General features: G+C 42.4%; 1 protein-coding gene across 5 annotated transcripts in view; it reads left to right on the forward strand.

The window, feature by feature from the left end:
• The window catches only part of si:ch211-196i2.1 (collagen alpha-1(I) chain), a 46,803-nt gene extending 34,187 nt beyond the window's left edge, over positions 1-12,616 (forward strand). For 2 of the 5 annotated variants that reach the window (XM_019888794.1, XM_019888796.1), the window contains 39 exons: positions 98-151; positions 585-629; positions 1,079-1,132; positions 1,309-1,362; positions 1,447-1,500; positions 1,683-1,736; positions 1,823-1,876; positions 2,464-2,508; positions 2,697-2,741; positions 2,994-3,101; positions 3,237-3,290; positions 3,436-3,489; positions 3,583-3,636; positions 3,728-3,835; positions 4,000-4,053; positions 4,141-4,248; positions 4,535-4,588; positions 4,763-4,816; positions 5,242-5,295; positions 5,392-5,445; positions 5,663-5,770; positions 5,893-5,946; positions 6,072-6,125; positions 6,197-6,250; positions 6,589-6,642; positions 6,913-6,966; positions 7,055-7,108; positions 7,258-7,311; positions 7,651-7,704; positions 7,785-7,838; positions 8,379-8,432; positions 8,677-8,694; positions 8,910-8,963; positions 9,108-9,170; positions 9,394-9,559; positions 9,746-9,855; positions 9,933-10,013; positions 10,328-10,510; positions 11,082-12,616. In XM_019888794.1, coding sequence (XP_019744353.1) covers positions 98-151; positions 585-629; positions 1,079-1,132; positions 1,309-1,362; positions 1,447-1,500; positions 1,683-1,736; positions 1,823-1,876; positions 2,464-2,508; positions 2,697-2,741; positions 2,994-3,101; positions 3,237-3,290; positions 3,436-3,489; positions 3,583-3,636; positions 3,728-3,835; positions 4,000-4,053; positions 4,141-4,248; positions 4,535-4,588; positions 4,763-4,816; positions 5,242-5,295; positions 5,392-5,445; positions 5,663-5,770; positions 5,893-5,946; positions 6,072-6,125; positions 6,197-6,250; positions 6,589-6,642; positions 6,913-6,966; positions 7,055-7,108; positions 7,258-7,311; positions 7,651-7,704; positions 7,785-7,838; positions 8,379-8,432; positions 8,677-8,694; positions 8,910-8,963; positions 9,108-9,170; positions 9,394-9,559; positions 9,746-9,855; positions 9,933-10,013; positions 10,328-10,510; positions 11,082-11,231 — 2,688 coding nt within the window. In that variant the 3' untranslated portion in view covers positions 11,232-12,616. Of the gene's footprint in view, positions 1-97; positions 152-584; positions 630-1,078; positions 1,133-1,308; positions 1,363-1,446; positions 1,501-1,682; positions 1,737-1,822; positions 1,877-2,463; positions 2,509-2,696; positions 2,742-2,993; positions 3,102-3,236; positions 3,291-3,435; positions 3,490-3,582; positions 3,637-3,727; positions 3,836-3,999; positions 4,054-4,140; positions 4,249-4,534; positions 4,589-4,762; positions 4,817-5,241; positions 5,296-5,391; positions 5,446-5,662; positions 5,771-5,892; positions 5,947-6,071; positions 6,126-6,196; positions 6,251-6,588; positions 6,643-6,912; positions 6,967-7,054; positions 7,109-7,257; positions 7,312-7,650; positions 7,705-7,784; positions 7,839-8,378; positions 8,433-8,676; positions 8,695-8,909; positions 8,964-9,107; positions 9,171-9,393; positions 9,560-9,745; positions 9,856-9,932; positions 10,014-10,327; positions 10,511-11,081 lie in introns of those variants that run through there. The other 3 variants (XM_019888795.1, XR_002170467.1, XR_002170468.1) reach the window with 3 other exon arrangements.
• The last annotated feature ends 160 nt before the right edge of the window (positions 12,617-12,776 follow it).

Raw genomic sequence — 12,776 nt, forward strand, 5'->3', positions numbered from 1 at the left:
TTCTTTCAAGTGAAACTTTGAACCAAAAAAAAAAAAAAAAGAGTTATGGTTGAATGTTGATGTCTCTCTGTTTGTGCATTTGATTAACACATTGCAGGGTTTGGCGGGTCACCCTGGACCACAGGGACCAGAAGGAAAGCCTGGTACACAGGTTCCCATTCTCTGTCATATTTTAATCACTTGAAAATCATGTGTGTGAATTGTATTAAACCTCCCCCCCCCGTGGATTTGTCATCGTTTTAATTATTGCAGTATGCATAGCAATGGGATGAACTGTATCTCTTGCATTTATTTGTACCTAAGTTGGACTTATACCATAGTCATCACTAACCTATGCAAATGCGGGAAGTTGCAATTTTAAAATGACAAACAAAAGACACAAAGAAACAAAGGCTGTAAACAAGATGGATGTTTTCGTCTGAATCAGAGGATGAGCGGGATGACTCTCTCAGCTTCTAAATTGGTCAAAGGACATAGAGCTCACACATCTGCAACTGTAGATGCGTCCGAAAATATATGGAGTGTTTGCATTTTCATGAACCTCTGCTGCTTGGTAAAACGTATGTATTTTTTTTTTTTATTAGGGTAACGTGGGTGGAGCTGGCCCTGTGGGTAATAACGGGATCATGGTAAGAGAGTCGCCCGTTTCATGACTTGTGTGTTTACTCGATGACATCATTGCACTTGCTGAGCTTCTTGACTTCAAACCCACTTGCTCTGGTGTACCGTATTGGGACCGTATTTTTCTCAAAGTACTCATTCTGTCGAGATGGCTCTCATGACTACCAGGTCCCTCTGCTAAGGATGTTGATTGGTTCACCGTTTATTTTGGAAATGGCGTAATGGGCTGCTCACTCTGATTTGTAGGCTGGGCTCTTGGGGAATTTTTAATTTTTCATTAAATGAGGAAAAATTAATTAATTGCACCGCATCAGCCCCTGAAGACTCCGGCGTACCCTGCCCGCTTTGCCTGACATCTAATCCAGCTCTGGATTCTCACTTCTCTCTCATTCGACTTGTGCCTGTCATTACATGAACGAACACAAATTTTCTTCCTACCTCTATGACTTCTCGTCAGGGTCCTCAAGGAATTTCTGGAGAAAGAGGACCTGATGGACCATTGGGTTCGATGGTATGCCTCACAATATTGTACAATCAGCCACACCGATGTTTTCAAGTAAATCAATGAAAGAGATTTATTGAACCCAACAAATCTTGTGTTTTAAATGCACTTTGGACAGCCAAAGTCTCATTCGCTGAAAGTGTACCGGTCATTCTGATCGCATGTGTGATGCGTTTACTTTTAAGGGCCCTCAAGGGTCACCAGGGCCCCAGGGCATGACTGGAGCCCCGGGCGAAAAGGTTCGTCCACAGTTACGCAACAATCCTAGCGCAATGTTTACCGTTACACACAGTATGTGACGGAATGTGTGTGTGTTGTCGCAGGGTTTTACGGGGAAACCTGGCAAGGAAGGACCACAGGGCCCAGTTGGCATGTATGTAAGTGATTCTTGAACATATAAAAACAGCATCATAATCAATGTCGGTGTGACTTCATTGGACCATAAATAACCTCCTCAAATGCATTTTGAAACTATTCCCAGTAAATGTCTTGCAATCGTTGGGTGACGTTCATTTTTTAATAGTTACATTCTTCTGTCTATTGTTGCCACGACCGTCAGGGTATCCACGGCACCGTGGGCATGCGCGGCCATCCGGGAGCCTTTGGAGAGAGGGTAAAACCTCAAGTTTTGCCGGACCTTGTCATAAAACAGTGTTGCACGCAAAAGAAAAAAAAAATCTTCTGTGTTTTCTGCACCAGGGTGAGACCGGTTATCGAGGTTTCCCTGGGCCTGCTGGGAAGCCAGGCCCCCCAGTAAGTATAGAGCCATTAGTCGCTTTACTTGTTCCTTTGTCTTTTTTTTTTTTTTTTTTTTTAGCACTACGACTTGCCGTATTTTTTCTGAAATATGGAGGGGATGAACGTAGCCCATTGAGCACGCGCCGGCACATAAGCAGCATATGGACCAGGATTGCCCGCATCGAGGGCCTTTTTTGCCTTATGTACTGCGTCAACAATCCAGTGATTATCGAAAAGTACAACAAAAATGGGCATTCAACAAGGCAGTGGCAGTACAAACTACTTTCTCATGTCATGAAATCTTTCTGGCATGGTACTGTAATTATTTTTGCTGAGCTGCTTTTCGGGACTCCCGGATGGGTTTTCCTCATTGAGTTGCTTCTTTGGTCCACCACTCTCATCTCATATTTTCCTGTTCTTAATTAAACTTGCATCCAAATGTTTGTTTGTTTTTTTAAGCCTGGATCTACAAGCGCAAAAGTAAGGGCTTGGGGGAAATACAAAGAGATTGATTTAGAGCTGCGATAATAAAAAAATGGATTTATTTGCAGCGGCTTGTGTAAATTGAAAGCAGGATAAACATGTTCCGCATTTCTTTTTAGGGTCTGCCAGGTTCCCCTGGGGAAAAGGGGCCCCAGGGACCTCAGGTGAATATTGATTTGGGAATATGAATACAATACAGTATCGATGTTAGGTTACCGTTACTGAATAATTGCCAGCTGGTGTGAATGTGAGGATGAATGGTTTTTTTTTGTTTTTTTTCTGAAGCCTTTTTTGTCTGTGATCTATTTCTTTTTCCACCTGTATTTACATCCTTGTAACATTGTCCTCCCAGGGTCGACCTGGAGATGAAGGACCGAAAGGCATTCAGGGTGCACCGGTAAGGCACTGCTGTCAAATGAAGACTGATAAAGAATGATGACTGTATGTAAAATTATACATATCTATATCTATATATCTAGATATAGATAGAAAATTGATTGATTGTAGTAAAAATTTGATATTTTTTTTCCCCAAGACGATTCAAAACTCAATATTCTGTTACTTTTGTATGAATTGTAACTCGCAACCAGTTTTGTGTGATGATTATCAATTCCCCCCCCGAAGAGTTCTGCGTTCTTCTTATTTCCAGGGTGCTCCAGGTCTCCCAGGTGACGCTGGGGCTCCTGGAAAACCAGGGCCCCGGGGAAGTAACGGGTCCCCCGGAGCTCAGGGGCCATCTGGGCCAGCAGGAATGCTAGTGAGTGGGTATTTACCACCAACGGCCATTTTCATTGACGCTGTACCGTTACTCCTCATAGGCCAGACAAATATGCAAAATCTGTGGTGATAAAAATCGAATTTGTATGTAATCTTGTTCATTGGATCGCCACAGGGCCTGCAAGGTGCGGCTGGATTAATCGGAGCAGCAGGAGAAAGAGGAGAGAAGGTCAGCCACAGATTCCTTCCTGCAGGAGTTTCCTTGAGAACAACATTCACATCTTTTTTTTTCTCACTCATTAAATTTTTGTCGTATTTTCAAGCCAATGCGAATTCACGTTGCACTATTAAAAGTCAGTCTCTGTTCACTTTAGGGTTTCCCTGGCTTAGCTGGTGATGTCGGCCTGACGGGACTTGATGGACAACAGGTTGGTTTCAGATCAACAAAATGGCAGAAATAAGTGAAATCAATCTATTAGGTATTTATTTTGAACCCAATTCACAATTGCTTCACTTCTCAGGGTCAACCAGGTAACACGGGGGATGATGGACCACCTGGATGGAAAGGAGACCTGGTCAGTCAATGTTGAAGATTCATTCCAAAGCCTTTGTCACGATCTGATCAAAAAGGTCACGTGGAAGCTTTTTGTCTCTTATTTCTGACAGGGGGACTCTGGGCCACGAGGGCAACACGGTCCTCCAGGACTATCGGGAGAGAGAGGACTTGCGGGCCCAAAAGGACGACAGGGTCCAGCTGGACCTGTTGGAAAACAGGTTGGTGCATCGATCTTCTGTTTGTTTGAATGTCAAATAACGATGAAAAACACACCGGATTCTATGGCTCCTTGAACCCATTTGTTTTTCTTGAACATCTTTTTTTTTTTTTTTTGGTCAGATGACACAGATCGAGCATGGTTTGTTTTTTTTCCACTCTGCAGGGGGATGTCGGCCATCCCGGTGAAGCAGGAGATCCTGGATTGAAAGGAGACAAGGTCGTCTTTACGAGTAGTCTTGAAATATAGAATCAAGGTAAATGGCACCGTATGCTTCGGACTGATCAAACCGATTGTTGACCGCAGGGCGAGATGGGACCTCGAGGCTTTTCTGGTCCCGAGGGCGCGTGGGGCAAACTTGGAGAAAATGGTGAAAGAGGCCCAAAGGGGAAGAAAGGTCATATTGGATTCACGGTGAGGCCTGTATTGCTTCATATTAGTACATATTTTTTGGTCACACGAGTCCGAGGCGTCCACTGCAACAAAGAAGACAGTTTTATACAAATAATGTTTTGTGGACTTAGGTATCAACATTGGCTAGAAAGTGTTGCTGTTGGTCTGTATATGTCCTGCAGTTGGCTGGCAACCAGTTCAGACAGTGACGATATGTGGCATCTAGTTACCATTAAAAAAAGTCATTGCTTGCTTGGGTGCCTCTTTATTATTATGATTATCATTATTATTATTATTCTTTGAATAGGGTGAACCAGGCCTGGTCGGCGAAGTGGGCTCTGCAGGTCCTTTGGGGTTAAAGGTGAGTCCCCGTCTGTTTCTCACAACGGCTGTGAATTTATCGAGCAGCTGTATACATAAAATCTATTCAACGACTATAGTATGTATGTTCCCTTTCGGTTTTTCACCAATGTTTTATAATAATGGTATCGTGAGGTAATACTTTTTTTTTCTGCCGTGTTTGTTTGACTCCAAGGGAAGTGCGGGAACTTCTGGATCCGCAGGGCCAAAGGGAATTCAAGGACAAAAGGTGATATGTAATGAAGTGATGTGGGTTCATTCCAGAATTGAATGACATTTTCTCTCAATTCTGGAATGACTAACATGCACCACCCAGTTAGCCATTTAAATTAGGGGTCCCCAACCACCGGCCCGCAGACCAGTACCGGGCCTCGGCGGCCCATTTGGTGCCGGGCCGCACAAAGACAGACCTAAGAGCTGTGAGCATATCGACTCCATCAGACGTGGCGGAAACATGCACGACTCTCGCCAATCGGAGTCCCCCGACTAACATTGCTTTGCAGGTTGAAATAAACAGAATCCGCCACTAAATGAAATAAGAAGCAATCAACACAAAGTAATCGTAACAAATGGACCCGGCGCACGGCTCTTTCGGCCGATGGGCAGCCATGACTGGGGACCACTGATCTGAATGACTTTTCTGTACCTCTCCAGGGGGAGTCTGGTAACAGTGGTAAAGCGGGACCTGATGGGTCAAGAGGCCCCGTGGTAACATTTTATTGGTATCAAAACATTTTTGTACAACGTGTGCAGAGAGACATATTTTTGAATGTCTGTGCTGTGTGTGTTATGTCCTTTGTAAAGGGAATACCTGGAGTGCGGGGTGTCAGAGGCGACATTGGACAACCGGGACCACATGTTAGTGAGATATCCATAATTCAATGTATTATTTTGATCAACGTTGATTTTTTTTTTTTTTCAAATGTCATCATTCAATATACTGTAACTGTATAGATTTAACCCCAAAAAAAGGAAGGGGGGCGTATCAAAAGTTCCCCATCATATTAAATTAACAGGTCATCATATAACCTTAATGACTGTTAAATCACTATTTCAATGTCCTCTCTTGTAACAGGGTCAACTAGGAAAGGGTGGCGCTAAAGGTGACCGGGGAGCTAAAGGGGAAGCGGGACAACAAGGGCTGAAAGGAGCGCCCGGAGCACCAGGCCCACTAGGGCAGCAGGTTGAGATTCAAATAGCAACAATGACTCTGTTTACTCACTTGGTGTCTGAATGAAGTCAACACATGATGCGCTCTGCCAAAATGAATACATTTGATGAAATGAGTTTTGATTGATTTGGCAGGGAGAAGAAGGCTTACCAGGAATCCAAGGTCCTTCGGCTCTTCCTGGCTTAGAGGTAAATGCAAATTTACCAGAAATGTTGCAGTTTAAACCCAGAAGTTACTTGAATTGTTTTGGGTTTTTTTTTTCCTTCCATGGGAACACTTTCAGCCTAGATTTTGTTTCGTCTGTGTCCTATAGGGAGCTCCTGGAGAGATGGGACTTCAGGGCCCTCCCGGTCCCATTGGGAAAACTGTAAGATCAAATCTTGTTGCTACGATTTCATCAGATCGCAGTTTTTGGAAGCAGTAAATATGACTTTGCAGGGAGGGCAAGGAAGACAAGGACCTGAGGGGAAACAGGGCATGAAAGGCGAAAAGGTAACACTCATATTGTGTTCATATTTTACTCTGATGTACTTATTTTGGACCTTGTATTGTCAATTTCCCATCATTAGCATCTGCGTGCTCCGATTAGCAATCTTTCCATAGATGATCTACAAAAATATCAGTTGCATTGATATGCAAATGTGATGCAGTTTGGAGATGTGGACGCCTTATTATACGACAATATAATGAGCAATCCCATGATAACAGATGATAGTTGTCTTGTTTCTCTGACTTTTCTATGCTTGGAGTCTTGATGAAAATGTGAAGTACAGTATGTCCTCAACTTTGCATTTTGTTTTCCAGTAACACATTTTATTTTACCCTGACAGGGAGATGATGGCAAGAGTGGTTCACCAGGAAAAATCGGTCATATTGGGCGGAGGGTAAAACCTTGTCTTACGTGTTGTGTATATGTTGCAGTGTCTTGATGCTATTTCTGTGCGAGATCTGTCTGCAAAAGAGCAATCATTTTTTTCACATTAAGGAAAAGAAAAACAAGGAGCTCATGTTGAAAAGGCGTATTGGAATGGCGGCAATCTGAGCAAAATGCAGACTGACTGCTCCTTTGTCATTGAGGCTCCCACAAATATTTTGCTCCTCTGCACTTTCTTTGTTTTGCTTCATTTTAAAAAACACTGCAAACCTGGCGACAGGGAAAGCGAGGAAAAGCTGGAATTCGAGGAACCAGGGGCATCAGAGGACTAAAAGTACGTTATCTGGAAACAACGCCACACATGTTCTGTTCTCTTAAATCTCCAACCGTGAGCGGACGATAAATTGTGTTTTATGGTTCAGGGTGAAAAGGGGGAGACGGGAGTAGCAGGCCACCTTGGCTGGGCAGGCACCATTGTGAGTGGTTTTCATTTACCAATTAGGGCTGATGGTGCTCATTGTGCTTTCGGAAGAGTAAACACATCAGGATGTGTCATGTAACCTTCTTTTTCTAATGGTCAAACCTGCAACAACCACCAAATTGATGTTCTTTACTTATGTCCAAGGGTAAACCTGGTCTTCGTGGAGAGATGGGGGATCGAGGTGAACCGGGAACAAAGGTAAACTGTTTGTACGCACGCATGAGCTGAATTTGACAAAAAGGCAGGTGCGTTTTCGCAGCATGCGCTTATAATATGGTAGAAAATGACTGCAATAGCAATGCTGTTTTCTGGTAGGCTACATGAGAATGCGAGGCTCCTGGGTTGGGGTTAAAACTTGAGGGGGGAAAGTCTCCGCTCTTAGTCTGAATTTTGTGGTGTTTTTGCCAAAAATTGAATTTTCTAAGCTAAGCGCACAATTTTTACATTGAAGTGATTAGATTTGTACCCAAGCATTTAGCGCCACTTTCTGTTTTGCATGAAGCGGAAGTTTTTCTTTGACATTTTTTTTCCTCCCAGGGTGAAAAAGGTGACATGGGGCTATCGGGACTACCTGGATTTGATGGCACCAAGGTAGGGTGCGAATTATGTTTTTTTTTTTTAGACTGACAAATGGCTACCACCGTCATTCTTGTATGTCATTGTTTCTTCAGGGTATCCGAGGACCCGTTGGGTTGCCAGGGGGAGTTGGTCTCCAGGGAGAAAAGGTAGAGCTGGAGAAAAAGCAACTTAAATTTGATGTATACAAGCTCACATTGCCAGTTTCAAGTTCACTTACAGGAGTTTAGATTGTGTGCCTGTGCACAGTGAATCCGTGAAATGGAAGCACCAGTTATTTTAACCTATTTTATCCGATAATATATTGATCAAAGTATTTTGTGTTTGCCCTGTCCCACTGTCGTGTGGTGTTCCACAGGGTTCGATTCTGGGGTCTTTGTTTTTTCTCGTCTCTGCTCTCTTTTGGTTTCCATCTTGAGGAAACACGGTATTTCCTTCCACTGCTATGCGGATGACTGTCAGATATTTTACCCGGTAATGTGTTGATCACAGTATTTTGTGTTTGCCCTGCCCCACTGTCGTTTGGTGTTCCACAGGGTTCGATTCTGGTGTCTTTGTTTTTTTTTTTTTCGTTGACATCAAGACCTAATTGATTGTTTTATTGTTTGTTGTTGTATGAATTCTTTTTGCTCCATTTACAGCACTTTGTATACAGTGGTGGTTGTTTTAAAGTGCACTGTCTTCCGCAGGGAATTATTGGTCCACCAGGGCCGAGAGGGACATCAGGCTTGCCTGGATCGCCTGTAAGTTTCGTTATGTTATTAGAAGGTATATTTATTGCACCATTTCCCATGTTTCCTGTAACATCCTGGCCCTATTTCGTTTGCACTACTTGTGTTTTCCATTGCTTTCCGATTTTCTGAGCATCACTGCATATTTTAAATATAAGCATATTGTTTTAACCTGGAAAATGCTCAAACAACAGAAAGGTTGTACAATGATGATTTTATGTTTTAAATGGCATCCATGTTCTTTCTTCTTCTACAGGGCACATTTGGATTGAAGGTAGGAGAAATAGCGCAAATACATTTTCATGCACTTCTAGTATTTTAGATTATTGCGAGGCTCATATTCCTGCAATCGTAGTCCAACGTGAATGCAACTCGGTGCTTAACTTTTTTTTTCTCTAAATTCCAGAGAAATTGTATGAATCAACTAATGGCTTGGCATCAGTGCGCTTGCGTGCATGTTATAGTCATGATGTTTTCTTCTCCTTGTAGGGTACAAAGGGCTACCCGGGTTTACCTGGTCTGCCAGGTAGAAGAGGCCTCCCAGTAAGTTCAAAGTAGACACTATCTCCTCCCAGTTGGACACCGGGATGCCTCTCGTAATTGAGGCACCACAAGTGAACCGGGAGAAGTCATAAATTGGTTTGATGAATTAACATGAGCATTTATTTTTGTCATCCTTGTGTTTAGGGTCCGCCTGGTTTTCCCGGTCGTCCAGGACCATCCATAAACATGACTTTGACAGAACTCAAGGTTGGTAACGTATCCCTGTTGAGTGGAACCTCTAGCATGGAACACACCATTCCAGTGTGCTTAAAGTCAACCTAAAATATAAATTCAAAAGAAATTGAGAATCAATTCCACTGGAGAACAAAATAAACATGAGAGTATAACAACACTTACCGGTATATTTGAAAATGAATGGACAGCACTGATGCGTACTCCCCCCCCCACCCCCACCTCTCTCTGTGTCCAGGCTCTCATGTATGTGTCCGACAAGCCCAACTACGCTTTGATCCAAACTCTTCTGGATTCTCTAGAGCAGGAACTTCGTCTCCTGATGGATCCTCCTGATGGCACCAAAGAGCATCCCGCCACCACCTGTCTCGAACTTTGGCTCTGCCACCCAGAATACACCAGTGGTGAGTTAGCAAATAATCAAATTGGAGTGTAAACACGCTTTGACCTGCTGGCTTCTGCAGAGAGTCTTCGTCTAACAATCAGGAATGTTTATTACAACTGCTTTCCAGGTTTTGCAGAACTATCTGTATGCATCTGTTTACAACTGCGGATCTGAATATTGAACTCTCGCTAACTGTTCCCTTTAGGAACATATTATGTCGACCCAAACCAAGGCAGCTCCGCTGACGCTCTGCTTGCCTATTGCAGCTTCTCGAGCACATCAATACAGACGTGCATCCATCCTGAAGATTCTCAGGTCCATAAACACAAGAACACAAACCTCGTATCATCACATCCATGACTACAAATGGGCATTTTTGTCTTCCTCTGCAGTTGCCTACGAAAGCCTGGCTGGAAGAATCTTCTGCAGAGGGCTCCTTTCAGTGGCTCAGCAGGCTGGACAAAGGATTTCAGGTGGACCAACTGCCCAAATATTTGTGTGCATGTTATGACCATTTTACTGTAAATAAGAGATGAAACCAAATTAGTACTTTAGCCCCCAGGAGATTCGCAGATGGAAATGGCTTTTAGTGGTGGCGTACACCTGGGCATGTTGGTATTGTTTCGCTACTTGGATGATGTTATGGGAAATAGAAATCGTCATTTGAAGATCAAGAGAAATACTACTTTAATTGAAGCCCAAATAGAATTCCTCTTAAGATGTCACCTTTTTGAGATTGAACTGGAATTGGAGCAATCGACATTAACATCACGTCTCCTTTGTCCAGTTTATTTATCCAGGTGCCACCTTGGTTCAAATGCGTTTCCTGAGGTTGCACAGTAGCACAGCCACGCAGAAGTTGACCTACTCCTGCCACCCGGGACACAAGTTGGGCCGGTCCGAAAGGGACATCAAATTTCTCACTGACACAAGGAAGCAAAGTTTCCTCGGAGCAATTCAAGATTGTGTGGTATGTAAAAAAACATTTGAATTTTTTTTTTTATAACATTCATTCGAACAGCCACTTTTTTTTTTTTTTTTTTTTTTTTTTTTTAATGATGTGGTTGGAACATTGTATCTTGTAGATTGGTGTTACCCTTCTCTAAATGACAACAGTATGACCAGATGTGCTTTCTAGTCAAAGCTGATTTGCTCTGGACAACCAATCAAAGGATTGATCAATGGCTCAATCATTGTCCCGTGAGGAAAATTTTAAATCTGATTTGCTGAAGAAACAATCCAATTGCTGACGTGGGCCAGAATGCAGTCAAATGTGGAATTCTGGTTGGAAAATAAGTCAGTACTACTGATGTTGTTTAGGCCAGCAGACAAAGCGCTGCTGTCCCTCCACCACTGGTCAAAATGACCAACCGGTGGCATCCGGATTTCATTTTGCTTTCGACCAAAGCAGTAGTTTGGTTTAAATCTGGTTTTGGACTGCATTTGTCGCATTTTCATTCACTCAATTCAACTCATGTGATTGTGATTTCTTATAACTTCAGGAGAGCAAATTCTATATCATGTTCTTTCTGTATCTTCAGCCTGGAGAGGAGATGGTGTCAGGACCCCGGGAGTCGGTGTTTGAGTTTGAGGACCTCCACCTACTTCCTGTGAGAGACGTGGCGCTAATGGGTGGTAGAAACTTTACACATCAGTTTGGCTTCAGTGTTGGACCCGTTTGCTTTAGTTAGAAAAGCTTGTCAGCCGCTCCACCCCAGAAGAGTTTCAGGTCCTGGCTACAAATGCCTACTCTGCGCTAACTTCTAAGGATGCTCCTTGTTAAGTATTATTATTTTGTTTTTTGGTGCTGTGGGGATTTCGTCTGAAGTTGAAAGAGTGTTGTGCGCTCAAGCTCACGGAAAAGTACATTGTTTACAGACACTTACAGGATGTAAATAGGGCTCCGATTACAGCCGGCCCATCGTGTAAATAATGAAGATCGACTTCCACATTCTTCATTGCAAAATAGTCACCAGCAAACTATCAGCCATAAGCCAACGGGTCAGTCGAACTCTCCTGTCATCTTTTTTGAGGCGCTGATAACAATTTATTTATGAGTTCCACGTGGATTTAATCCATCCTCAAACTTGCATGGGACTGTTTGTTTCGTTCAGGAATATTGGTGCTGTCTTTTGTCTGGCATACAAAGAACTGTTGAACATGTTTGACGTTTTCATTTAAATCTGTCTCAGGTTGGGATTCTGTACACATGGGCACTGAAGCCACTTTTGTTCCCTCGTAAAATGGGAATCTTTTCAAATGAGAGAAATTCCGTTCAGACTGGCATCATCTGAGATCAAATCAAAACGAGTGCTGCACAATTGTTCAAAAGCTTCAGAATCATTCTCACTCATGTACAGCATATGCTTATGTTGCAATGAAACCTCAGTCGGAAACTGCTATTACTACTTTCTTGATAGTTTCGGATATATATGTAATATTTTTTATTATGATTCTGGACCTGAAGAATCAGTGCTCATATCTTTTAAGGGAAAAAAAAAACCACCCAAATTTGGTCATAATCCACTGATGGGTCCTGCCTTGGTTATTATGTGTGGGCTAAGTGGGTATGGAACTGGTCAACTATGTCTGGGTTACGTGTGGACTTAGTAGGCATGGGTTAGAAGGGGACATCCATGTCTGGGACTTGTATGGGTTATAGGTGGGCTAAGTGGGCATGGGTTAAAACTGGTTACACATGTCTCCGTACCAAAAGGTTTATATAAGGGCTCCTCCCAGATTTGTGTCTTTCCTATTGAAGTTGAAATTCTTATTTTACTCCATCCAGTTAATTCACAACATGTCAAGCAATAAGACGGAGCTGGTGAATGCATTTTTCTCCACAAAACCATACTTGTAAAATATCCAGACATGATTTATCTGTTTTACCTTGTATATTAATTTAATTTGATGTTTTTTTTTAAATTTAGATTGAATTGTTTAATGGTGAAATCACACATGTAAGTGAGAATTGATTTACTGAATCAGATATATTGTTTAAGTTGAATATTAATTTGTGATCCTGTATCGTTATATTGTGTGTGTGGTTTTGTTTCAATAAAATCCTTTAAAAAAGTATTTTAAAGTCTTTTTCTCACAATATGGCATATGAAATAACTCATTTAACGTATATCATTGATGGTTGAGCTGGACGAAACAAATTCTATTTCTTTATTGCTTATTTTCTCGAAAGCATGATTATGGAAAAAAAAATGTTTTTCAAAAATGTTGGGGCC

The sequence above is a fragment of the Hippocampus comes genome, unplaced genomic scaffold (assembly GCF_001891065.2).
Source record: "Hippocampus comes isolate QL1 unplaced genomic scaffold, H_comes_QL1_v1.1 scaffold347, whole genome shotgun sequence".
In the NCBI taxonomy this organism is placed as follows: domain Eukaryota; kingdom Metazoa; phylum Chordata; class Actinopteri; order Syngnathiformes; family Syngnathidae; genus Hippocampus; species Hippocampus comes.